This window comes from Zophobas morio, unplaced genomic scaffold (assembly GCF_036711695.1).
Source record: "Zophobas morio isolate AGI-343-1 ecotype UQ-CSIRO unplaced genomic scaffold, CSIRO_AGI_Zmor_V1 ptg000017l, whole genome shotgun sequence".
NCBI lineage: Eukaryota > Metazoa > Arthropoda > Insecta > Coleoptera > Tenebrionidae > Zophobas > Zophobas morio.
Window position 1 is genome coordinate 1292807 of NW_026972122.1, and position 27141 is coordinate 1319947.

The 27141-nt window shown below is 30.9% G+C and overlaps 2 protein-coding genes across 4 annotated transcripts; both read right to left on the minus strand.

Moving 5' to 3' along the window:
• Positions 1–251: 251 nt before the first annotated feature.
• LOC135130411 (probable multidrug resistance-associated protein lethal(2)03659) lies at positions 252–13544 on the minus strand. Of its 2 annotated transcripts, XM_064057792.1 has the most exons (9): positions 11046–13544; positions 10761–10994; positions 10281–10711; positions 10079–10235; positions 2021–3196; positions 1638–1974; positions 1429–1579; positions 1151–1381; positions 252–1093 (listed from the first exon to the last, which is right to left on the minus strand). In XM_064057792.1, exons 1-9 carry the CDS (start codon positions 11120–11122, stop codon positions 252–254), a joined length of 3636 nt encoding a protein of 1211 aa, XP_063913862.1. In that variant the 5' UTR covers positions 11123–13544. The 2 variants fall into 2 exon arrangements, with proteins under 2 accessions (XP_063913862.1, XP_063913863.1); XM_064057793.1 differs by lacking the exons at positions 10761–10994; positions 11046–13544 and having other exon boundaries at positions 10079–10210; positions 10281–10461.
• Positions 13545–15350: 1806 nt separating this feature from the next.
• On the minus strand, positions 15351–27123 carry LOC135130409 (probable multidrug resistance-associated protein lethal(2)03659). 2 transcript variants are annotated; one of them, XM_064057790.1, is made up of 10 exons: positions 27047–27123; positions 26763–26996; positions 26283–26713; positions 26081–26237; positions 18933–20108; positions 18549–18885; positions 18339–18489; positions 18050–18280; positions 17094–17991; positions 15351–17033 (listed from the first exon to the last, which is right to left on the minus strand). In XM_064057790.1, the coding sequence occupies exons 1-9, from the start codon at positions 27121–27123 to the stop codon at positions 17114–17116; spliced, it is 3672 nt and encodes a 1223-aa protein (XP_063913860.1). In that variant the 3' UTR covers positions 15351–17033; positions 17094–17113. The 2 variants fall into 2 exon arrangements, with proteins under 2 accessions (XP_063913860.1, XP_063913859.1); XM_064057789.1 differs by lacking the exon at positions 15351–17033 and having other exon boundaries at positions 17059–17991.
• Positions 27124–27141: the final 18 nt, after the last annotated feature.

Sequence of the window (27141 nt, forward strand, 5' to 3'; positions counted from 1 at the left end):
AAAATAAATGGTTTATTTAAGACTTGTTGACCATCGTAACACCACACCATAAAATATTATACGCTTTAAAAAAACGGTTTTTCGGAAATGGATCATTCGTTGGACAGTTATCTTGAAGAATATATGGCATTATAAGCATAATTACACTTACTTAAGTGTACACTAATAAATCTTACATCACGTATGAGGTGAGAGTGGGATTAGTGGCCATGCAAAATTATTATGACATGTAATGTTGCTTGCTGAATTTTTTAACAAATTTGTTTAGTTTCACTAAATGAGCTTATTCTACCACTATTTAACACCATTGTTTTTGAACAATTCAGTACTGTTAAAGGTTTGTGAGCGATAATTAACAAAGTGCAGTCTTTAAAGTGTTTCTGGACTGTTTCCTGTATCAGTCGTTCGGTGTCTTTGTCAACATTAGCCGTCGCTTCGTCAAGAACCACAATCTTATTCTTCCGAAGAATGACACGTCCCAAACATAGTAGTTGTTTCTGACCGGTACTGAAAGTGGTTCCTTTATCAACTGTAGTATCCAAATCTTTAACTAAATCATCTAGTTGTAGTTCCTTTAAGACCTTCCACATCTGTTCGTCCGTGTACTGCTTCACAGGGTCCAAGTTTTCTCGTATGGTCCCTGGAAACAAGTAAGGATCTTGAGTGACGACAGAAACGCTTGATCGAAGCCACTTTAACGAAATATCGTCAATATCAACTCCATCGATGGTGATTTTTCCTTGAGTTGGGTATAGACGAAATAGGCTTGTGATTATAGAGGATTTTCCGGCACCGGTTCGACCGACAATACCGATTTGCTGTTTCGGGTTGACGCCGAAGTTGATGTTGCTTAACATCTTGGTGTCTTTGTAAGTTAGAGAAACGTCGCTGAAGATTATGGAACCGAATTGTGGCCAGCCGATCAAAATTTTACCATCTGTATCTTCTTCTTGTAGTTTTGTAAATTCCAAAAGTCTTTCAACTGAGATCATCAGGTTTTCACAATCTGCGACACTGCTGATTCCTGAGGTGATGATATTGCTGATGACGAAAGCCTGGGTTATGGCTAGACCTACGTCACCTACGCTGCTATCTGTGAAAATATATATATACGTAATTTTTTTGCTAATTTAATTTTTTTTATAGTTACCCATCTGTGTTAATAGAAACTGGAAAATTATTAAACTGGTGAAAACTGTAGAAAGATATTTTAGAAAGACACTCAGGGTGATGAAATTGGTGATTGCCATTAAGAATGAGGAAGTAAATAGGTCTTGGTGTCTGTCAAATTCATGTATGACGACTTTTTGGGCGTTGCTGGATCTTATTGTGGTTAGACCTTCCAAGGTCGAGTTGAGATGACCAGTTAGAGGGCTTCTAGCTAAAAGAAAATTATAAAAAATACGAAACTAATTAATATACGCATACATATGATATGAAGACGTTCCAAATTACGACCAGTGGGTTGACAAAATTGTTTTACTACGCAAGCAGCGACTAAAAGTAGAAGACTTTCGACAAGAAAGACGTAATTAACTGTTGTTAGTAGTATTATTCCACCTGATACAGTAAAAATCATCTGTAACAAGTAATGTCAGTAATGTCTCTTTTCTACAACTAAGTAGTTCTTTAATTACCGTAAAGCATTCTATAGCCTCAAAGGGTAAAGTTTCATCCACAGTCACAAAATCTTTAGTAAACCGATTTACAACATTACCAATAAAAAATGTATCAAAAAAGTTCATAGTGCTGTTCATAATATTGCGAACCACAGCTTTATGTAAGCTGATTGATGCCTTTCGGGTAAAATAAAAGTACGAAAATAGTTTAATCACAAGGAGAAGAATAGACGTAAGGACCATGATAGTATACAGACCCAACGCATATTGTCGTTCTTGGTAAAGACTATCATACTCTGGACTATCTGTTTCATTTAATACCTTAATATTTGTCAAGTTTTGTTCTATAGTAATCCTGAAATCATCACTTTAATTTAAGATCATTAAAAAACTCGTCTCACCAAGTGCTCAAAAGTTTATCACTGTAGCCAATTGTGTACTGGTTCAAGACAAAAAGGGACACTATCACTATAAACAATGTAAGACCTCCACCATGCTCCACGTATCTGACGTAGTTACGCAAAGGAACTACTCCAGACTTTTTCTTCTCGTGGTAGATCTGCTTTTCCAAAGAATCTCCATCATGACTTTCTGTCGAATTTAATCTAGCAGATCCTTCTATGTTGTCAAAGGTATATGAAACTTGAGTCTTGTCAACATCGTCGCCGAATTTAACACTTTTCGAATTCACAACAATGACTTTATCTGCCCTTTGTGCATAATCGGTGCTACTGGTCACAAAAATGCGTATCTTGTCCTTGAGAAACTCACAAATGGATTTTTGGAAAACGCTGTCACTTACATTACCATCAAGAGAAGCAAGACAATCATCCAGTAAGTATATGTCGCTCTTTCTGTATAAAGCTCGTGCTAGATTTATTCTAGCTTGTTGGCCTTTGCTCAGATTGATACCACTTTCTCCCACAACTGTGTTTTCACCTTCAGGCAGTAAATTTAAGTCGTAATCTAGACTACAAATTTCGAGAATTTGGTGATAGCGGTTTTGGTTGAATTCTTCTCCGAACAGGATGTTATTTTTGATGGTGGAAGGAAAGAGCCAAGGTTCTTGTGATGCATAGGAAATTCTTCCACAAACGTCAATTTTTCCTGTAGTTTGACACTCGCCCAAAATTGTTTTCAAAAGTGTGGTTTTTCCACCACCCGTGTGACCAACAACGACATTAAGACCGTCACTAATATCCAACGATATGTTTTCCAAAATTTTAGTATCGTGAATGGTGACATCTACATTGTTGAAACAAACTTTTGCTTGCTTTGGATCAGTTATTGTCTCTTTCGTTGGTAATTCTGGTGCTTTCATTACGCTTTCAATTCTTGTAGCCGTTGCAAATCCTTGAGCAAATAGAGAAAATCCGAAAGGTATTTCGCTACTAAGTGAACCTTCTAAATCGTTAAAACAGCTCAAAATGTAGTAGACAGTCTCAGCAGATACGTTGTGACCCATCCATACGTAGGTCATTACAAAAAGAAAGAAAGCAGTTTTTGAGCAAAGGCTACCAATTACGCTTATCCAAACTCTGGTGTAGAATAGCTTGTGAAGTTTCTTCATTTCTTTTCTAAAACGTTATTTCGTCGTCTGAGAACTTGTTTGATCCATAGACCGGAGCGCGCTCAAGCCAATGTCGACTCTAAGCGTTTAGAATTTCTACGGGAAACAGTTTAATTAAGAATTAATTCTTTAAATGTAATGTAAATTGAATAGTCGGATACTCGAAAAATTGGAAAATGGAAAATTTAAAAATTCCAAAATTTGAGAAATTGAAAAATAAAAGAACTGAAAACTAGAGAAATCGAAAAACCTAAAATTTTAAAAATTGAACGAAATATCTAAAAATTGGGAAATTGAAAAATTGAAGAATTGGGAAATCGAAAAGTCAAAAAAGCAAAGTCGATAAATCGCAAACTTAAAAAATGGAAAAATTGAAGAACTAGAGAACTGAAAAATCGAAACTTTGGGGAGTCGAGAAATCGGAAAAATCAAAAAATAGACCCATTGAGAAATTGGAAAACTTAAAATTTAGAAATTCAAAATTTGAAAATATTGAAAAATTAAAATCTCAAAAAATGGAAAAATCGAAAATTTAAAAATTGATGATTGAAAATCGGGAAGTCGAAAAATCGAGGAATCCATAAATCGGAAAGAAAAGAAACTGAAAACCAGAAAATCTAAAAATCGAAAAATCGAAAAATAAGCAATCTAAAACTAAAGAAATGGAGAATTCGAAAATCTGAAGAATGGAAAAACTGGAATATCGAGAAGTAAAAAAATTGAAGTCCAAAAATTAAGAATCGAAAAAATTGAAAAGTCGAACAGTAAAAAGACTGAAAATTCGAAAATTGAAAAATTTAAGTTCAAAAATGAAAAATAGAAAAACTCAAAAATCGAGAATTCGAAAAATTGAAAAATTGATAAATCGAAAATTGGGAAGACGAAAAATCGGAAAGAAAAGAAAATCAGAAAGTCAAAACGTCAAAAATCGAGAAATTGAAAAATCGAAAAATTAAAAATGGAAAAGTCGAAAATCCAATGACCGAAAATTCACATCATGGAGGAAAGAATTATACTTATAAATACTTATAAATTCTTTCCCCCATGATCCACACAAAAAAATTGAAAATTCCCGAATCTGAAAAATGTAAAAGTAAAAAAATTGAAAATTCTGATCTCGAAAAATCGAAAAATGGAATTTCGAAAAATAGAAAAATCGAAAAATCGGAAAACTGAAGAATGGAACAACTGAAAAATGGAAATGTAAAAAAATTGACAATTCGATTACTGAAAAATCTAAAAGTAAAAAAATTGAAGTTTAAAAATGAAGAATAGAAAATCTGAAAAATCAAGAATTCGAAAAATTGATAAATCGAAAGTTGGGAAGAAGAAAAATCGAGAAATCTATAAATCGGAAAGAAAAGAAACTGAAAATCAGAAAGTCAAAAAGTCGAAAAATTGAAAAATCGAAAAATTAAAAATGGAAAAGTTGAAAATCCACTGACCGAAAATCCACAAATAAAAAAAATTGTAAATTCCAAAACCTGAAGAATGGAAAAACTGAAAAATGGAAAGTAAAAAAATTGAAAATTCTGATCTCGAAAAATCGAAAAATAAAATTTTGAAAAATAGAAAAATCGAAAATTCCATTCGAAAAGAGAAAATTCGAAAAATTGAAAATCGAAAAATCGGAAAACTGAAAAATCTAAAGAAAAAATCAAAAAACAAAAAATTTGAAAATTCGAAAATCTAATGAATGGAACAACTGAAAAATGGAAAAGAAAAAAAATTGAAAATTCGAAAATCTAATGAATGGAACAACTGAAAAATGGAAAAGAAAAAAAATTGAAAATTCGATTACCGAAAAATCTAAAAGTAAAAAAATTGAAGTCAAAAATGAAGAATAGAAAAATTGAAATATCGAAACTTCGAAAAATCAAAATGCGAAAACTCAAAGGTCAGAAAATGGAAAACTAAAAAAATTGGAAATCGAAATATCGACAGATCGAAAAATAGAAAATCAAAAATTCGATAAATCGGAAAGTCGAAAAATCGGAAAATTGAAACATCGAGATATCGATAAGTCGAACAGAAAAATAATGAAAATTGGAATATCAAAAATCTAAAAGTAAAAAAATGAAAATTCGAACATCGAGAAATTGAACAATGGAATTTCGAAAAGAGGAAAATCGAAAATCCGATGAATCAAAATAATATTCGAAAAAAAGAAAAATCGAAAAATTGAAAATCGAAAAATCGGAAAACCGAAAAATCGAAATATCAAAAAATTGAAAAACAAAATAGTTGAAAATTCATAAATCTGAAGAATGGAACAATTGAAAAATGGAAAAGTAAAAAAATTGAAAATTCGAATACCGAAAAATGAAGATTGAAAAAAATTGAAGTCTAAAAATGAAGAATAGAAAAATTGAAATATCGAAAATTCGAAAAATCAAAAATCGAAAAATCAAAGCAAGTCAAAGGTCGGAAAATGGAAAATTAAAACAATTGAAAATTGAAATATCGAAAGATCGAAAATTCGATAAATCGGAAAGTCGAAAAATCGGAAAATTGAAACATCGAGATATCGATAAGTCGAACAGAAAAAAAGTGAAAATTGGATATCAAAAATCTAAAGGTAAAAAAATTAAAATTCGAACATCGAGAAATTGAAAAATGGAATTTTGAAAAACAGAAAAATCGAAAATCCGATGAATCAAATATTCGCAACAAAAAGAAAAATCGAAAAATTGAAAATCGAAAAATTGAGAAATTAAAAAATTGGAAAATTGAGAAAATCGAAAAACCAAAAAAGCGAAGTCGAAAAATCGAAAAATTGAAGAATTGAAGAACTGAAAAATCAATACTTCGAGAAGTCGAGAAATGGGAAAATCAAAAATTGATTAATTGAGAAATCGAAAAGCTGAAAATTCAGCAACGTCAAAATTTGAAAAATTGAAAAAGAGAAATACTGAAGAACTGAAGAATCAAAAAACTGAGAAATCGAAAAATCTAAAATTTAAAACAATTAAAATATCGCAAAAATGAAAAACGGAGAAATCCAAACATCAAAAAATCAAAAAATAAAAATTCGAAAACCTAAAATTTAAAAATAGAAAAACTGAAAAGTCGACAAATCGAGAAATCAAAACTCCAGGATTTTAAAAATCGAATAACTGAAAAATCGTAATATCGAAAAATTAAAAAGCCCAAAAGTAAAAAATGGAAAAACCGAGAAATCCAAAAATCAGAGTATCGAAGATTCAAGGCCGAGAAGGAAAGTTAAAAATTGAAAAATTGAGAAATCGAGAAATCAAAAAATTTGAAAATCGAAAATTTTTAAAAAAGGAAAATTGGAAAGACCGAAAATTGAAAAATCAGAAAATCTAAGAATTGAATTATCGAAGAAATGAAAACTCGAGAGATCGAAAAACGTAGAATTTTAAAAATCGAAAAATCAAAACATCGAAAAGTTGAAAAATGGAGAAATCGAAATATGAAACGGTCGAAAAATTGAAAAATCTGAAGTTTAACAAAAAATTAAAAATCCGAAAAGTAAGAAATCGAGAAATAAAAAATCTAGGTGTTCAAAAATTGAAAAGTCGAAAATCAAAATGCAGAAACATTCTAAAACTGAAAGAAATGTCCAAAAAATGAGAAATAAAAAAATTGGAGAAGTGAAAAATCGAAAAACTAAAAAAGCAAAGGCGAGAAATTCTAAGCTTAAAAAATCGAAAATTAAAAAATCAAAATACCTGAAAAATCGAAAAATTGGAAAGAATCGAAACTTTGAGAAGTCGAGAAATGGGAAAATCAAAAACAAGATTAATTGAGAAATCGGAAAACTGAAAATTAAGAAACGTCAAAATTAAGAAGCGTCAAAAAAAAACATTTAAAAATATTGAAGAACTGGAAAAACGAAAAGCCTAAAAATTTAAAATTTAAAACATTGAAAAATTAAAAATTGAGAAATCGAAACATCAAAAAGAGTAAAGTTCGTAAATCTAAAATTTAAAAATCGAAAAACTGAAAATCAACAAATCGAGAAATCGAAATGAAAAATTAAAAAAATGGAAAATTGAGAAATTGAAAACTTGAAAAACTGAAGAATGAAAAAACTGAAAAACCGAAAAGTAAAAAGATTAAAAATTCGAAAATTGAAAAATCAAAAAGTAAACAAATTGAAATAAAAAAATGAAGAATAGAAAATCTGAAATATCGAAAATTGGAAAAATAAAAAATTGAAAAATCAATAAATCGAGCATTCAAAAAATCAAAAATCAGGAATTCGAAAAATCGAAAAATTGAAAAATCGAGATATCCATAAATTGAAAAGTAGGGAAATCGAAAAATTGAAAAATCGTGAAATTAAAATTGCAAAACTCGAAAATCCAAAACCGAAAATCGAACAATCAAAAAATCAGTAAACAAGAAAATTGAAAATTCGAAAAACTGAAGAATGGAAAAAGGGAAAAATGGAAAAGTAAAAAGATTGCAAATTTGAAAATTGAAAAATCGAAAATCGGGAAGTCAAAAATTGAAGAACTGAAGCACCGAAAAATCGAAACATTGGAAAGAAAATCTAGCAACGTCAAAATTTGAAAAATTGAAAAATAGAAATACTGAAGAACTGAAAAATAAAAAAATGAGGAATCGTAAAATCTAAACTTTGAAAATCGAAAAACTGGAAAATCGAAAAATTGAAAAACCCAAAAGTAAAATCGAAAATTTAAAAACTGAGACATCGAGATCGAAAAATCAGAGGATCGGGAAATCAAAGACTGGAAACCCAAGAAGAAAAGTAAGAAATCAAAAAAATTTAAAAAAGAACACTTGGAAAAATCAAAAATTTAGCAATTCGGAAAATTGAAAAATTGATATATAGAAGAAAAGAAAACTCGAGAACTCGAAAAATCCAGGAATCCAAACTTCAAAAAGTCGAAAAATCTAAATATTGAAAAATGACTAAACTGAAAAAATATCAAAAAAATTGAGAAATTAAAAAATTGAAAAAGTGAAAAATCGAAAAACTAAAATAGCAAAGTCGAAAAATCGTATCCTTAAAAAATCGAAACATTGAAAAATCAAAAAACCTGAAGAAAAGATTAGTTCAGGAATCGAAAAATTGAAAATTTTGAAACCTCAAAATTTGAAAAATGGAATAAATATTTAAAAATTGTAAAATTAAATAGGACAAAAATTGAGAAATCGTCTCATTGAAACGTCGGAAAACTGAGAAATCAAAAAATAAAAAAATCGAGAAATCGAAAAATTGAAGAACTGAACAATCGAAACTTTGGAAAATCGAGAAATGGGAAAAACAAAAAATAAATTTATTCAGAAAGCGGAAAATTCAAAATTCAGAAACGCCAAAGCTTAAAAAATTTTAAAATATTGAAGAACTGAAAAATCGAAAACTCTAAAATTTAAAACATTGAAAAATTAAAATATTGTAAATTTGAAAAATTGAGAAATCGAGACATCAAAAAAATCAAAAACTACAAGTTCGAAAATCTAAAATTTAAAAATAGAAAACCTGAGAAATCAACAAATCCAGAAAACGGAACTCGAAAATTGATAAATCGGATCATTTAAAAATCGAAAAATCGAAAACCCGGAAAGTAAAAAATCGAAAAACCGACAAATCGAAAATTTGAAAATTCGAGAAATCGTAATATAAAACAGTAAAAAAATTGAAAAATGTAAAGTTTAAAAAACGAAAAACTGAAAATTCAAAGAATAAAAAATCGAAAAATTCAGAAATCGAAAAATCGAAAAGTCGAAGATTCAATCAATATATTAGAAAATCCCAAAACTGAAAAAAATATCTAAAAATTGAGAAATGAAAAAAATGTAAAATTGAGAAATCGAAAAACCAAAAAAGCAAAGTCGAAAAAATCGAACTGAAAAATCGAAACTACGAGAAATGGGAAATTGAAAAATAGATTAATTGAGAAATTGAAAAATTGAAAATTTAAAATACTGAACAATTAAAATATCGCACAAATGAAAAATGGAGAAATCCAAACATCAAAATATTAAAAAATAAAAATTTCTAAAACCTAAAATTCAAAAATCGAAAAACTGAAAAATCGACAAATCGAGAAACCGAAACTCCAGATTTTAAAAATGTGAGAAATTTAAAAATCGGATAACTGAAAAATCGAAACGTCGTAAAATTGGAAAATCGAAAAATTGAAAAGCCCAAAAGAAAAATCGAAAAATTCAAAACTGATAAATCGAGAAATCGAAAAATCAGAGGATCGAGAAATCAAAGGCTGGAAAGCCGTGAAGAAAAGTTGAAAATTGAAAAATTTATAAATCGAAAAATTGAACAATCAAAACCTCGAAACATCTAAATTCTATAAATCGAAAAATCAAGAAATTGAAAAATCGAAAAATTGAAAAAAAGAAAAATTGAAGAATTGAAAAAATCGAAGCTTTGGGAAGAGGAGGAATAGGAAAATAAAAAAGATTAGTTCAGAAATCGAAAAACTGAAAATTATGACAATTTGAAAAATAGAAAAATCGAAATATGTATTTAAAAATCGTAAAATTGAAAAGAATAAAAACTGAAAAATCGCATCATTGAAACATCGGAAAATTGAGAAATCGAAAAATACAAAAATCGAGAAATCGAAAATTTGAAGAATGAAAAAATTGAAAAAGCCCAGAATTGAAATCATCACATCTAGAGTTGAAAAACCGAAAAATCGAAATCCGAATGGCGTATTTATAAACCACAAGTTGAAAACTATGCTACTTTTTAAGTTGAAGAACTTGAGGTCGAAACGGGTTAGTTCTTCGCAGTAGAAATCAGCTCGAACGAATGTCGGGTTATAGATAAATCGCTTAGAGTCGATATTCCCCTAAGTGCGCTCTGGTCTGTAGATCAAACAAGTTCTCAGTCGCCAATTTTGATTAGATTTTTAACAAAATGTGTACTTACTTTCTGGCATCGTGGATTTTGTCTTCGAAAAATTGTTCCCAAATGTACATCTTAATAATTTTAATAGCTGAGAGAACTTCACGAATTAGATTCAAACGCTCATCTGTCTTCTGGCTACACTGCAGTTTGTATCTATAAGTTAACGTTCCGATGTAAACTAAAAATTAAAAAAGTGGCAAGAGATTTTCTTTTTTTAAGTTACCTTGAAGGGGGAAGACCACCAGAAAGAACGTTATTCCAGAAAACGAGGCCGTTCCTATTTTGTGATAGACCAAGTAGCAAATGACACATGTTTTTATCGTAGCTATCCACACTCTATTTCCGGAACGAAATAAATGTTCTAAAATCTCGGTATCGTTCGAAAGGATGGTCACGACTTTTCCGGCTGTCACGTCCGACAAAGACTCAGAACTGACTTTCAGAGATTTTCGGTACAGCAGTGAACAAACAGCAGCTCTTGCTTTTAGTGAAAGAGCTGCCAAAATCAAGTCAAAATTAGCTCTCACTAAAAAATTTGTTAAGTTGATTCCAACAACTAAACAGGCGTAATAAATAGCGTCTTTCTTCGTTAAGTTAGTTTGGCCAGGGCTAAAGTAAGAAATGAGTTTGGAGAGGGCATCAGGTGACCACACCCTAAAACAACTAGTTGATCTCTTTTTCAAACACCTAGAGGAACACATACGTTTTAACGATTTCCGAAACAAACTGGATTATTCCCACGAGAAAAAAAGTTCTGCCGAAACAAAGCATCACAACGCGACATATAGATGGAAAATCTCGGGTCTTTTTTTCTTTCTCCCAGTAGTGTTCTAACTTTTGCCCCAATTTTTCTGCATGTGCGTCTGATGAGATTTTATAGATGTCGTTCATTTCTAAGCCTTTGGTGTATCCCTTGATGTAGATTTTTAGAGTGTAGCTAAAACAGAAATTGTTAGTGATAGTTTTTAATTGCTGCTCCAATACTTACAGAAACGTCACCAATGAAAAAATGTTTGCCGTCTCTCTTGGATTGGTTTTTCTTTTTATGGTGTTGTCAAGATCCATGGTTCCTTTTCCTAAAATGATGCTGCTCGATGTACGTGGATTTGTAGTCAACTGACGGCGGGAATTAGGTTGGTTCTAATTTTCGTCCTAATTCTATTATCTTTGTACGTGCATCAAATATATAATTTACTTAAGAGAAAATAGAGTTTAGTTTACATGGGATTCTTACAAAGCACTCTTGTGCAACGTTTTATTTACACATCAGTGGCTGTTATGATGATTGTTTGTAGCGATGGAGGTGTTAGTGTTTATCTAGAGTAACTATACTCGTTGGTTTTTTGATTAGTCGATGTATGAAGGAATTCAATGTGGTTAAGATCAAAAGATGAAAATGTTTAATGTTTGTTAAGCACTTAACTTGGCCTATTGTTTTGATGGATTTTGTTTTAGGTTGTAATACATCTAAAGTACCACAAGAGAGTTTAAACAAGCATTTACATTTTGTATTTTTTTTACTTCTCGAGCACTTGATTTACCAGAATATTATAAGCTGCTTACTGTTTCCTTGACTTTAATTCAGGTAACACGAATTACAGTTCGTCCTCTGAGTACTTGTTTGATCTACAGGCCAGAGCGCACTCAGGCCAATGTCGACTCTAAGCGTTCGGAAACGATTTGATTTATAACCCATGATCCGTGATCTGATACACATCTAACCGGTTTCGACCGTAATTTCTTGCTGTTTCAACTTTCGAATTCTCAGTTTTTCGAAATTTTAGTTTTGGGGACTTTTCAGTTTACTCCTATTTATTATTCAATTTTTGGATTTTACAATTTCTCAATTTTTCAATTTCTCGGTTTTCAGTGTTTCTCTTCAATTTTACGATTTATAAATATTTCGATTTTTCAATTTTTGACTTTTATAAACCCTTTATTTGTCGATTTTTCAATTAATTGATTTTTGAGGTTTTTTGGTTTTTCACTTTTTCTATTTTTTCAGGTTTCGATTTTTCAACTTCACTTTTTTGATTTTTCGATTTCTAAATTTTTCAATTTTTTAATTTCTCAGTTTTTGGACATTTCAGTTTTGGGATTTTTCAGTTTACTTATTATTCAATTTTTCGATCTTACGATTTTGCAGGTTTTTGATTTTTCAATTTTTCGATATTTTTAAGGTTTCGATATTTCGACTTCACTTTTTTGATTTTTCAATTTCTCAATTTTTCGATTCTTTAGATTCTCAGTTTTTGGATTTTTCAGTTTTTCGATTCGTCACTTTTTATTTCATTTTTCAGTTTTTCGATATTTCAGTTTTGAGATTTTTCAGTGTTTCTGTTCTTCGACTTTTCCATTTTTGACTTCTGGATTTTTCGATGTGTCGACTTTTTACTTTTTCGATTTTTTAATTTTAGATTTGTCAGTTTTTTGTATTTTAATTTTTCAATATTTAAAATTTTAGATTTTTCGATTTCTCGGTTTTTCATTTCAGCTCTTCCATTTTTCAAATGTTTCGATTTCTTAATCTTTCGATTTTTCGACTTCCCGGTTCCTGTTTTTCGATTGTCGTTTTTTGAAATTTTGGATTTCTCAATTTTTCAAATTTGACATTTATAAACTGTCAACTTTTAGATTTTTCAGTTAATCGATGTTTTGATTTTCCCATTTCTTGACCTTCGAGTGTTTCGATTTTCCTTTTCAATTCTTTGGTTTTTTGATTTTTCAGGTTTTTGATTTTTCAATTTTTCGATTTTTTAAGGTTTCTATTTTTCGACTTCACTTTTTTTGATTTTTCGATTTTTCAGTTTTTAGATATTTCAGTTTTAGGATTTTTTGATGTGTCTACCTTTTTACTTTTTCGATTTTTCAATTTTTGGATTTTTAAATTTTAGATTTTTCAATCTTTTGATATTTTAATATTCCAATATTTGTTAGTTTTTCGATTTTTCGACTTCCTGGTTTTAGATGTTCTGCTTTTCAATTTTTCGATTTGTTGATTTTTCATTCCTGATTTATCGAGATTTGGTTGTTCAGGTTTTCGATTTATCAGTTTTTCAATTTTATATTTTGGCCTATTTCGGTTTCTCAGTTTTTCCAGTTTTCCATTTTAAGGTTTTTTGATTTTTCCGCTTTTCCAATTTTTCAACTTTTAACTTTTTGTTTGTCGATTTCTCTATTTTTCGGTTTTTCGACTTCATCACTTTTCGATTTCTCGTTCTTTTGATCTTTCAATCTCTCAATTTTCAATTTTTCGATATTTTTAAGGTTTCGATATTTCGACTTCACTTTTTTGATTTTTCAATTTCTCAATTTTTCAATTCTTTAGGTTCTCAGTTTTTGGATATTTCAGTTTTAGGATTTTTCAGTTTTTGATATTTCAGTTTTGGGATTTTTCAATATTTCTGTTCTTCGTCTTTTCCATTTTTGACTTCTGGATTTTTCGATGTGTCGACTTTTTACTTTTTCGATTTTTAAATTTTAGATTTCTCAATTTTTTGGTATTTTAATTTTTCAATATTTAAAATTTTAGATTTTTCGATTTCTTGTTTTTTCATTACAGCTCGTCCATATTTCAATTTTTTAAATGTTTCGATTTCTTAATCTTTCGATTTTTCGACTTCCCGGTTTTAGATTTTCTGTTTTTCAATTGTCGTTTTTTCACTTTTTCGATTTTTAAATTTTAGATTTTTCAGTTTTTTGATATTTTAATTTTTCAATATTTAAAATTTTAGATTTTTCGATTTCTCGATTTTTCATTTCAGCTCTTCGATATTTCCGTTTTTCATGTTTTCGAATTTTTCAAATGTTTTGATTTCTTAATCTATTGATTTTTCTCGGTTTTAGATTTTCTGTTTTTCAATTGTCATTTTTTCAAATTTTCAATTTTTCAATGTTTCAAATTTGACGTTTATAAACTGTCAATTTTTAGATTTTTCAATTAATCGATGTTTTGATTTTCCCATTTCTTGACCTTCGGGTGTTTCGATTTTCCTTTTCAATTCTTTGATTTTTTGATTTTTCAGGTTTTGATTTTTCAATTTTTCGATTTTTTAAGGTTTCTATTTTTCGACTTCACCTTTTTGATTTTTCGATTTTTCAGTTTTTAGATATTTCAGTTTTAGGATTTGTCAATATATCAATTCTTCGGCTTTTCTATTTTTGACTTTTGGATTTTTCGATGCGTCTACCTTTTTACTTTTTCGATTTTTCAATTTTTGGATTTTTAAATTTTAGATTTTTCATTCTGTTGATATTTTAAAATTCCAATATTTGGTAATCTTTCGGTTTTTCGACTTCCTGGTTTCAGATGTTCTGCTTTTCAATTTTTCGATTTGTTGATTTTTCATTCCTGATTTATCGAGATTTGATTGTTTAGGTTTTCAATTTATCAGTTTTTCAATTTTTTATTTTGACCTATTTCGGTTTCCAGTTTTTCCAGTTTTCCTTTTTAAGGTTTTCTGATTTATCCGCTTTTCCAATTTTTCAACTTTTAACTTTTTGTTTGACGATTTCTCTATTTTTCGGTTTTTCGACTTCATCACTTTTCGATTTCTCGTTCTTTTGATCTTTCAATCTCTCAATTTTCAATTTTTCGATATTTTTAAGGTTTCGATATTTCCACTTCACTTTTTTGACTTTTCAATTTCTCAGTTTTTCGATTCTTTAGGTTCTCAGTTTTTGGATATTTTAGTTTTATGATTTTTCAGTTTTTCGATTCGTCACTTTTTCCTTCATTTTTCAGTTTTTTGATATTTCAGTTTTGGGATTTTTCAATATTTCTGTTCTTCGTCTTTTCCATTTTTGACTTCTGGATTTTTAAATTTTAGATTTCCCAATTTTTTGGTATTTTAATTTTTTAATATTTAAAATTTTAGATTTTTCGATTTCTCGGTTTTTTATTTCAGCTCTTCCATATTTCAATTTTTCAAAGTTTCGATTTCTTAATCTTTCGATTTTTCGACTTCCCGGTTATAGATTTTCTGTTTTTCAATTGTCGTTTTTTCACTTTTTCGATTTTTAATTTTAGATTTTTCAGTTTTTTGATGTTTTAATTTTTCAATATTTAAAATTTTAGATTTTTCGATTTCTCGATTTTTCATTTCAGTTTTTCGATATTTCTGTTTTTCATGTTTTAGAATTTGTCAAATGTTTTGATTTCTTAATCTATTGATTTTTCCCGGTTTTAGATTTTCTGTTTTTCAATTGTCGTTTTTTCAAATTTTCGATTTTTCAATGTTTCAAATTTGACATTTATAAACTGTCAATTTTTAGATTTTTCAATTAATCGATGTTTTGATTTTCCCATTTCTTGACCTTCGGGTGTTTCGATTTTCCTTTTCAATTCTTTGACTTTTTTGATTTTTTAGGTGTTGATTTTTCAATTTTTCGATTTTTTAAGGTTTCTATTTTTCGACTTCACTTTTTTGATTTTCGATTTTTCAGTTTTAGGATTTTTCAATATTTCAATTCTTCGGCTTTTCTATTTTTGACTCCTGGATTTTTCGATGTGTCTACCTTTTTACTTTTTCAATTTTTCAATTTTTGGATTTTTAAATTTTAGATTTTTCAATCTTTTGATATTTCAATATTCCAATATTTGTTAGTCTTTCGATTTTTCGACTTCGTGGTTTTAGATGTTCTGCTTTTCAATTTTTCGATTGGTTGATTTTTTTTCCTGATTTATCGAGATTTGATTGTTCAGGTTTTCGATTTATCAGTTTTTCAATTTTTTATTTTGGCCTATTTCGGTTTCTCATTTTTTCCAGTTTTCCATTTTTTCGTTTTTTGATTTTTCAGCTTTTCCAATTTTTTAACTTTTATTTTTTTGTTTGTCGATTTCTCTATTTTTCGGTTTTTCGACTTCATCACTTTTCGATTTTTCGTTCTTTTGATCTTTCAATCTGTCAATTTTCAGTTTTTCGAATTTTTAAGTTTTTTGGTTTCTCGATTTATCGAGATTTGGATTTTTCGATATTTTGATTGTCAGTTTCTCAATTTATAAATTGTTCAATTTTTAACTTTTCGATTTTTCGATTTTGGGCTATTTCGGTTTCTCAATTGTTCGGCTTTTCGACTCCACGATTTCTTGATCTTTTGATTTTTCGATTTTCCGGTTTTTCGATTTTCCAGTTTTTCGTTGTTTCGACTTTTCAGTTATTCGATTTTTTAGATTTGGGAGTTTCAATTTCTCGATTTTTCGTTATTCGGTTTTTAAATTTTAGACTTGAATTTTACATTTTTTCGATTTTCTAATGTTCCATTTTTCGATTTTCAGTTCTTCGATATTTCGATTTTTCGATGTTTCGGTTTTACTATTTTTTAGGTTTCGATTTTTCGATTATTAGATTTCTCGATTTTTCGAATTTTCGATTATTTTAATTGTGTATTTTTTTTCTCTATATTAATCTATGGTAAAACGCTAACCAAAATTTGTCATCCCCACCACTAATGTGATGACGTCACTTCAAAATTGTACATAGTAAATGGGTTTTAAATTATATCAAATAACATAGTCTTACACAGGTAGTTTATAACTCCGAATTGAGATTTTACCCGAAACGTCCAAATTTTTGGAAAAAAAATCAAAATTAGGAAACAACATTTTGACATTTAATTTGGAATCTGCAAAACCGAATGCTTTGAAATCTTGCAGATGGTTTACAGTTTTTATTCAAAATATATTTACTTGTCCTCTCCAAAAAATTGATGACGCCACCTGAAAAGTTTGCCGAATAAATTTTTATATTTTGTTCAATGGAGGCTTATGAACAATTTTAGTCATCTGTTTTGGGGCGATAAACTCATTCAAATCAAACAAATGTCTACGTGACATTCTTCCGATGTAATGTATTTCCGTTGATATATATCCTATCAACCCGTCTAAAGTGCGGCCGGTGCAACCTTGCCTTACTCGCTTCTCGCTCTCCACTTGTGCATCATTTTTAATAAATTACAGAAATAGTTTTATTTTCAGCTGCAAAAATATAATAAGAAAAAAAAACATAATAGGCCTTTTTTATTTTAAAGTATTCACCTAAACATTATAGTTATAACTTATCGATTTATGGCACGAAAAAAATTGTTTTTCTTTTGTAACAATTTCATTGGTTCGTCAAATTCGGCAATCCTACCATTACTGAGTACCATTATTTTGGAACAGTGTGAAAGAGGTAATGGTTTATGAGCAATAACTAGTATCGTGCAGTGATTAAATTCTTTTTGTACTATTTCTTGTATGACTATTTCCGTTTCTTTATCACTATTGGCCGTTGCCTCATCAAGAATGACAATCTTATTCTTCCGAAGAATCACACGTGCCAAACACAATAACTGTTTCTGACCGGTACTGAAAGTGGCTCCTTTGTCAACTCTGATATCCAAATCTTTAACTAAATTGTCTAGTTGTAGATCCTTTAAGACTTTCCACATTTGTTCGTCCGTGTACTGCTTCATAGGGTCCAAGTTTTCTCGTACGGTCCCTGGAAACAGGTAAGGATCTTGCGTAATGACAGAAATGTTTGTTCGCAGCCAACTTAAAGAAATATCATTAATATCAACGCCATCGATGGTGATTTTTCCTTGCGTTGGGTATAGACGAAATAAGCTTGTGATTACAGAGGATTTTCCGGCACCCGTTCGACCGATAATACCGAGCTTCTCTTTCGAATGGACGGCGAAATTAATATTGCTTAATATCTTGTTGTCTTTGTAAGTTAGAGAAACGTCGCTGAAAATTATGGAACCGAATTCTGGCCAACCGATCAGAATTTTACCATCCTTATGTTCTTCTTCCAGTTGTGTAAATTCCAGAACTCTTTCAACTGAAATCATCAGGTTTTCACAATCGGCGACATTACTGATTCCTGATGTGATTATATTGCTGATAACGAAAGCCTGGGTTATCGCTAGACCAACATCACCCACGCTGGCAACTGAAAAAATGGAGTACTTAATACTTTTTTGATAACTGATGATTGTTATCAAACTTACCTGCATCTGTTAGTAAAAACTGAAAAATTATTAAACTCGTGAAAACTGTAGCTAGGTATTTTAGGAAGACACTGACGGTTACGAAGTTGGTGATCACCATCAAAAGTGCAGAAGTGAATAGGTCCTGGTGTCTGTCAAACTCCTGTATGACGATTTCCTGAGCATTGCTTGCTCTTATTGTCGTTAGACCTTCCAAAGTCGAGTTGACGTGGCCAGTTAAAGGACTTCTGGCTATAAGAAAACAAATACTTCTACGATATAAAGAAATTAAGCTGACAATTACACGTACATATAACATGAAGACGTTCCAAATTACGACCAGTGGGTTGGCAAAACTGTTTTACTACACAAGCAGCTAGCAAAAGGAAAAGACATTCGACCAAGAAGATATAATTAACTGTAGTTAGAAGAATTACTCCTCCTGAAACGGTGAAAATCATCTACAAATAATTTAAGTAATGTAAATTATATATATTCTGTATGATTATTTTCTAATTACCGTAAAGCATCCCATAGCCACAAAAGGAATAACCTCATCCACACTAACAAAATCCTTAGTAAATCGATTTACAACATTACCAATAAAATAAGAGTCAAAAAATTCCATGGTGCTATTCATAATGTTGCAAACCATGGCTTTATGTAAACTGATTGATGCAGTTCGGGTAAAATGAAAGTACGAAAAAGATTTGATTAGAACTAGAAGAATGGATGCAAAAACCGTGATAGAGTACAGCCCCAACTCATGTTGTCTCTTTTGGTAGAGATCATCAAACTCTGGACTATCAGTTTCATTTAATTTTTTGAGATTTGTGAAGTTTTGTTCTACAGTAACCCTGATGGCACTATTTCAAACTAGTGTTAATTAAAAAATTAAACTCACCATGTGCTTAAAACCTTATCGCTGTAGCCAATCGCATACTGGCTCAAAACAAAAAGCGACACTATCAAAATAAACAATATAAGACCTCCACCATGCTCCACGTATCTGAGGTAGTCCCTCAAAGGAACTATTCCAGACTTCTTCTTTTCGTGGTAGATCTGTTTTTCCAAAGAATCTCCGTCATGACTTTCTGTCGAATTTAATATAGCAGATCCTTCTATGTTGTCAAATGTATATGAAACTTGAGTCTTGTCGACATCGTCGCCGAATTTAACACATTTCGAATTTACAACAATGACTTTATCTGCCCTTTGTGCATAATCGGTGCTACTGGTCACAAAAATGCGTATCTTGTCCTTGAGAAACTCGCAAATGGATTTTTGGAAAACGCTGTCACTTACATTACCATCAAGAGAAGCAAGACAATCATCCAGTAAGTATATGTCGCTCTTTCTGTATAAACCTCGTGCTAGATTTATTCTAGCTTGTTGGCCTTTGCTCAGATTGATACCACTTTCTCCCACAACTGTGTTTTCACCTTCAGGCAGTAAATCTAAGTCGTAATCTAGACTACAAATTTCGAGAATTTGGTGATAGCGGTTTTGGTTGAATTCTTCTCCAAACAGGATGTTATTTTTGATGGTGGAAGGGAATAGCCAAGGTTCTTGTGATGCATAGGAAATTCTTCCACAAACGTCAATTTTTCCTGTAGTATGACACTCGCCCAAAATTGTTTTCAAAAGTGTGGTTTTTCCACTACCCGTGTGACCAACAACGACATTAAGACCGTCACTAATATCCAACGATATGTTCTCCAAAATTTTAGTATCATGAATGGTGACATCTATATTGTTCAAACAAACTTTGGCTTCCTTTGGATCAGTTATTGTCTCTTTGGTTGGTAATTCTGGTGCTCTCATTACACTTTCAATTCTTACAGCCGTTGCAAAGGTTTGGGCAAACTGAGAAAATCCAAAAGGTATCTCGTTACTAAGTGAACCTTCTAAATCGTTAAAACAACTCAAAATGTAGTAGACAGTCTCAGCAGACACGTTTTGACCCATCCATACGTAAGTCATTACAAACAAAAAGAAAGCAGTTTTTGAGCAAAGACTACCAATTACGCTTATCCAAACTCTGGTGTAGAACAGCTTGTGAAGTTTCTTCATTTCTTTTCTAAAACGTCATTTCGTCGCGTGAGAACTTGTTTGATCCACAGGTCGGAGTGCGCTCAGGCCAATGTCGACTCTTAGCGTTTAGAATTTCTACGGGAAACAGTTTAGTTAAGAATTCATTCTTTAAATGTAATGTAAATTGAACAGTCGGATAATTGAAAAATTAGAAAATCGAAAATTTAGAAATTCTGAAAATTGAATATAATAATGTAATACTAAAAATAACAGTATTGTATTCCCAAAATTTTCTGAGCAAAATGATGTTAGTCGTTCATGATTTAATCAATAAAATAAATTAACACATTTATTAATTTTTTTCAGCCTTCTGTATAAGCCAATCTAAAAAATACGAATGCAATGATAACTCACAAGTAAGAACTTATCATATTTTGCACATTTCGGGTAGATTTAGGAATTTGACACGTGACTATGGAAATTTGTAGTTTAGCACCTTTAAATTTCACAAGTTTTTCAAAAAATCTGGATGTTTTGGTTAAAAACACAATTAACACGGAGTCTTAAACTACATGTGTAGGAAGTGACGTCATCACATTATTGGTGGCAATGTTTAGACAAATTTTGGTTAGCGTGATATTGCTAATATAAATACAAAATTTGACAACAATCGGCCTAGTACTTTCGGAGATTTTCTGTCTAATAGAAATCAAGACGGCAGACCAACAGACAGATAGACAGACAGACAGACATACAGACATACAGACATACAGACGGAAACGGGAGACCTATTTCTTCGTACTCTAGGGGTCATGAAATATAAAAAAAACGTAAAAGCAGAGAGTGGGCCAACGGACTCGATTACAATACTTCAAGTAAAAATCGATAAATTAAAAAATCGAAGAACTAAAATTCTGAAGAACTGACAATTCGAAACGTTGGGAAGTCGAAAATAGGAAAAATCAAAAAATAGATTAATTGTGAAATCAGAAATTCAAAATTTAGAAATTCAAAATTTTAAAAAATTAAAAATATTGAAGAACTGGAAAATCGAAAAATTTAAAAATCTAAAATTTAAAACATTGAAAAACTAAAACATCGTAAAATTGAAAAATGGAGAAATCGAAACATCAAGAAATCAAAAAAATAAAAATTTGAAAATCTAAAATTTCAAAATCGAAAAATTGAAAAATTAACAAATCGAGAAATCGAAACTTGAGCATTTAAAAATTGGAAAATTGAAATATTGGACAATTCAAATATCGAAACATCGAAAAATTCAAAAACTGAGACATCGAGAACTAGAAAAATCAAAAGATCGAGAAATCGAGAAGTCGAGAAGTCGACAAATTGTGTAACCCAAATAGGCCAAAATCGAATAATCGAAAAGTTAGAAATGGAAAAATTGATACATCGAAATTGAAATCTCAAAAAATTGAAACATCGAAAACTTAAAAATTTGGAAAATTTACATATCGAAAAGTTTAAAAATTCCGAAATCGTGAGATGAAACAAAAATTGAAAAATCTAAAGTTTAAAAGACGAAAAATTGACAATTCAAAAAGTAAAAAATCGAAATCCAGAAGTCGCAAAATCGAAACGTCGCAGATTCAGAATACTGGAAAATCCCAAAACCGGAACAAATCTCAAATAAATTGGAAAATTGAGAAATCGAAAAACCAAAAAAGCAAAGTCGAAAAATCGAAATTTCGAAAAGTCGAGAAATGGGGAAAATCAAAAATAGATTAATTAGAAATTTACAAAAAAATGCATTTAGTGAATTTTGAAAATTGGTGGAAAATTGGGCGTATTTTGCATATTTTTGAATTATTCAAAGGACGATTCTGGTGAAACCAATAGAGTTATCGAAAAAATGAAAGCGGATATGACTTCTGCGGCCCGAAATCTACAAGAAAATGTATTTAGTGAAATTTCGAAAATTTTGTGTGAAAATTGGTCAAAAATTGGGTGGATTTTGCATATTTTTATTTATTTCAAAGTACGAATTTGGAGGAATCATTGGAGTTATCGAAGAAATGAAAGCGGATATGACTTCTGCGGCTCGAAATGTACAAGAAAATTTATTTGGTGAAATTAGGAAAATTTTGTTCAAAAATTGGTCGAAAATTGGGCGGATTTTGGATATTTTTGAATGTTTAAAGGACGATTCTGGAAAAACCATTGGAGTTATCGAAGAAATGAAATCGGATATGACTTCTGCAGCCCGAAATCTACAAGAAAATGTATTTAGTGAAATTTCGAAAATTTTGTTGAAAATTGGTCGAGAATTGGGCGGATTTTGCATATTTTTATATATTTCAAAGGACGATTTTGGAAAAACCATTCGAGTTATCGAAGAAATTAAAGGGGATATGACTTCTGCGACCCTAAATCTACAAGAAAATGTATTTAGTGAAAATCCGAAAATTTTGTTGAAAAGTGGTCGAAAATTGGGCGTATTTTGCATATTTTTCAATGCTTCAAAGAACGATTCTGGAAAAACCATTGGCGTTATCGAAGAAATGAAGGCGGATATGACTTCAGCGGCCCGAAATCTTCAAGAAAATATATTTAGTGAAATTTACCGAAAATTTTGTTGAAAATTGGTCGAAAATTAGGCGTATTTTGCATATTTTTCAAAGTTTTAAAGGACGATTCTGGAAAAACCATTGAAGTTATCGAAGAAATGGAAGCGAATATGACTTCTGCGGCACGAAATCTACAAGAAAATGTATTTAATGAAATTTAGAAAGATTTGTTGAAAATTGGTCGAAAATTGGGTGGATTTTGCATATTTTTATTTGTGTCAAAGGACGATTTTGGAAGAACCATTGGTATTATCGATGAAATGAAAGCGGATATGACGTCAGCGGCCCGAAATCTATAAGAAAATGAATTTAGTGAAATTTCGAAAATTTTGTTGAAAATTGGTCGAAAATTGGGTGGATTTTGCATATTTTTAATTGTGTCAAAGGACGATTTTGGAAGAACCATTGGAATTATCGAAGAAATGAAAGCGGATATGACTTCTGCGGCCCTAAATCTACAAAAAAATGTATTTAGTGAAATTTCGAAAATTTTATTGAAAATTGGTCGAAAATTGGGTGCATTTTGCATATTTTTGAATGTTTCAAAGGACAATTCTGGAAAAACCATTCGAGTTATCCAAGAAATGAAAGCGGATATGACTTCTGCGATCCTAAATCTACAACAAAATGTATTTAGTGAAATTTCGAAAATTTTGTTTAAAATTGGTCGAAAATTGGGCGGATTTTGCATATTTTTGAATGCTTCAAAGGACGGTTCTGGAAGAACCATTGGAGTTATCCAAGAAATGAAGGCGGATATGACTTCCACGGTCCGAAATCTACAAGAAAATGTATTTAGTGAAATTTCGAAAATTTTGTTGAAAATTGGTCGAAAATTGGGCCGATTTTGCATATTTTTGAATGTTTCAAAGTACGATTCTGGAAGAACCATTGAAATTATCAAAGAAATGAAAGCGGATATGACTTCTGCGATCCTAAATCTACAACAAAATGTATTTAGTGAAATTTCGAAAATTTTGTTTAAAATTGGTCGAAAATTGGGCGGATTTTGCATATTTTTGAATGCTTCAAAGGACGGTTCTGGAAGAACCATTGGAGTTATCCAAGAAATGAAGGCGGATATGACTTCCACGGTCCGAAATCTACAAGAAAATGTATTTAGTGAAATTTCGAAAATTTTGTTGAAAATTGGTCGAAAATTGGGCCGATTTTGCATATTTTTGAATGTTTCAAAGTACGATTCTGGAAGAAGCATTGAAATTATCAAAGAAATGAAAGCGGATATGACTTCTGCGATCCTAAATCTACAACAAAATGTATTTAGTGAAATTTCGAAAATTTTGTTTAAAATTGGTCGAAAATTGGGCGGATTTTGCATATTTTTGAATGCTTCAAAGGACGGTTCTGGAAGAACCATTGGAGTTATCCAAGAAATGAAGGCGGATATGACTTCCACGGTCCGAAATCTACAAGAAAATGTATTTAGTGAAATTTCGAAAATTTTGTTGAAAATTGGTCGAAAATTGGGCGGATTTTGCATATTTTTGAATGTTTCAAAGTACGATTCTGGAAGAACTGTTGAAATTATCAAAGAAATGAAAGCGGATATGACTTCTGCGGCCCGAAATCTACAAAAAAATGTATTTATCGAAATTTCGAAAATTTTGTTGAAAATTGGTCGAAAATTGGGTACATTTTCCATATTTTTGAATGTTTCAAAGGACAATTCTGGAAAAACCATTCGAGTTATCGAAGAAATGAAAGCGGATATGACTTCTGCGACCCTAAATCTACAAGAAAATTTATTTAGTGAAATTTCGAAAATTTTGTTTAAAATTGGTCGAAAATTGGGCGGATTTTGCATATTTTTGAATGTTTCAAAGGACAATTCTGGAAAAACCATTCGAGTTATCGAAGAAATGAAAGCGGATATGACTTCTGCCGGCCTAAATCTACAAGAAAATGTATTTAGTGAAATTGCGAAAATTTTGTTGAAAATTGGTCGAAAATTGGGCGTATTTTGCATATTTTTTAATGTTTTAAAGGACAATTCTTTAAGAACCATTGGAGTTATCGAAGAAATGAAAGCGGATATGACTTTTGCGACCCTAAGGGGCCAATTCCAAGTTGGTGGCGCAAGTCACTGGTGCAGCGCAACTTTATAATGCTAATTTGGGTATCAAATGCTGGTTGCTAGGGGTGACGGAATAAACAAGCGCAATTTTTCGAGATAAATTGCGCCAACTTGCACTGCCTACTAGAGGTGCCGCAACTCCATGGTGCAAATTTCAATGGAAAATTCGAAAAATTGCGCTTGTTTATTCCGTCACCCCTAGCAACCAGCATTTGATACCCAAATTAGCATTATAAAGTTGCGCTGCACCAGTGACTTGCGCCACCAACTTGGAATTGGCCCCTAAATCTACAAGAAAATGTATTTAGTAAAATTTCGAAAATTTTGTAAAAAATTGGTCGAAAATTGGGCGTATTTTGCATATTTTTGATTGTTTCAAAGGACGATTCTGGAAGAACCATTGGAATTATCGAAGAAATGAAAGCGGATATGACTTCCACGGCCCGAAATCTACAAGAAAATGTATTTAGTGAAATTTCGAAAATTTTGTTGAAAATTGGTCGAAAATTGGGCGTATTTTGCATATTTTTTTATATTTCAAAGGACGATTCTGGAAGAAACATAGGAGTTATCGAAGAAATGAAAGTGGATACAACTTCTGCGGCCCTAAATCTACAAGAAAATGTATTTATTGAAATTTCTAAAATTTAATTTAATATTGGTCGAAAATTGGGAGTATTTTGCATATTTTTATTTATTTCAGTGTACGATTTTGGAAGAACCATTGGAGTTATCGAAGAAATGAAGGCGGATATGACATCGAAAAATTAAAAAACTGAGACATCGAGAAATCGAAAAATCAGAAGATCGAGGATTCAAGGGCTGGAAAGCCGAGAAGAAAAGTTAAAAATTGAAAAACCGAAAATTTAAAAATTCGGAAAGAAAATGAACCATAGATGAACTGAAAACTCGAGAAATCGAAAAACCTAGAATTTTAAAAGTTGAAAAATTAAAATATCGAAAAGTTGAAAAATTGGGAAATCGACGTTAAAACGGTCGAAAAATTGATAAAGCTAAAGTTTAATGAAAAATTGGTAATCCAAAAATTAAAAAAGCGAGAAATCAAAAAATCCAGGAATCCAAACATTGAAAATTCGAAAAATCGAGATATTGAAAAATCACTAAACTAAAAAAAATCCGAAAATTGACAAATTAAAAAATTGGAAGTCATTTTTTTTCTAACAATTTTATAATAACAAAAGCAAAAATTAACATCAATTAACTCTTCCCTTGAACGAAAACTGAAAAAGCAAAGTCGACATTGGCCTGAGTGCGCTCTGGTGTGTAGCTTAAACAACTTCTCAGGCGCCAATTTTGATTAGATTTTTAACTTACTTTCTGGCATCGTGGATTTTGTCTTCGAAAAATTTTTCCCAAGTGTACATTTTGATGATTTTAATTGCTGACAGAACTTCACGAATTAGATTCAAACGCTCGTCTGTCTTTTGGCTACATTTCAGTTTGTACCTATAAGTCAACGTTCCGATGTATACTAGAAATTAAAAACGTGATGAAAGTTTTTCCTGTTTGAAGTTACCTTGAAGGGGGAAGATCACCACAAAGAACGCTATTCCAGAAAACGAAGCCATTCCTATTTTTTGATAGACTAGGTAGCAGATGACACCTGTTTTAACCATAGCTATCCACACGCCATTTCCTGAACGAAAAAAGCTTTCTAAAATGTCGGTGTCTTTGGAAAGGATGGTCACGATTTTCCCAGCTGTCACATCCGACAAAGACTCAGAACTCACTCTCAGAGATTTTCGGTAAAGCAATGAGGAAACAGCAGCTCTTGCTTTTAGTGAAAGAGCTGCCAAAATTATGTCAAAGTTGGATCTCACTAATGAATTTGTTAAGCTAATTCCAATAACCAAGCAGCCATAATAAATAGCATCTTGCTTGGTTAAGTCAGTTTGTCCAGGGCTAAAGTAAGAGATGAGTTTGGAGAGGGCCTCAGGTGACCACACCCTAAAACAACTAGTTGATCTTTTCGTCAAACACCTAGAGGAACACTTACGTTTTAACGATTTCCGAAACAAGTTGGATTATTCCTACGAGGAAAAACGTTTTGCCAAAACAAAACAACACAACGCGACAGATAGATGGAGAGTCTCTGGAATTTTTTTCTTTTTCCCAGTAGTGTTCTAACTTTTCCCCCAATTTTTCTGAATGTGCGTCAGGTGAGACTTTATAGATGTCGTTCATTTCTATCCCTTTGGTGTACCCTTTAATGTACATTTTTAAAGTATAGCTAAAAGAGGTCATTCGTAATTAGGTTTTTATTGATGCTCCAGTACTTACAAAAACGTCACCAATGAGAAAATATTTGCTGTTTGTCTAGGACTAGTTTTTCTTTTTGTCGTGTTATCACGATCCATGGTCTCTTTTCCCAAAAT

What these genes read in the sequence shown, in the direction of transcription:
- LOC135130411 (XM_064057792.1), bottom strand. Translation starts at nt 11,122, where the DNA reads ATGGATCTTGACAACACCATAAAAAGAAAAACCAATCCAAGAGAGACG. An exon ending in GTTTCGGAAATCGTTAAAAC is followed by an intron (nt 10,712 to 10,760) that starts GTATGTGTTCCT and finishes TAGTTGTTTTAG; the next exon opens with GGTGTGGTCACCTGATGCCC. An exon ending in GGTGGTCTTCCCCCTTCAAG is followed by an intron (nt 10,236 to 10,280) that starts GTAACTTAAAAA and finishes TTTAATTTTTAG; the next exon opens with TTTACATCGGAACGTTAACT.
- LOC135130409 (XM_064057790.1), bottom strand. Translation starts at nt 27,123, where the DNA reads ATGGATCGTGATAACACGACAAAAAGAAAAACTAGTCCTAGACAAACA. An exon ending in TTCTCATTGGTGACGTTTTT is followed by an intron (nt 26,997 to 27,046) that starts GTAAGTACTGGA and finishes GACCTCTTTTAG; the next exon opens with CTATACTTTAAAAATGTACA. An exon ending in AAAATCCACGATGCCAGAAA is followed by an intron (nt 20,109 to 26,080) that starts GTAAGTTAAAAA and finishes ATGACGTTTTAG; the next exon opens with AAAAGAAATGAAGAAACTTC.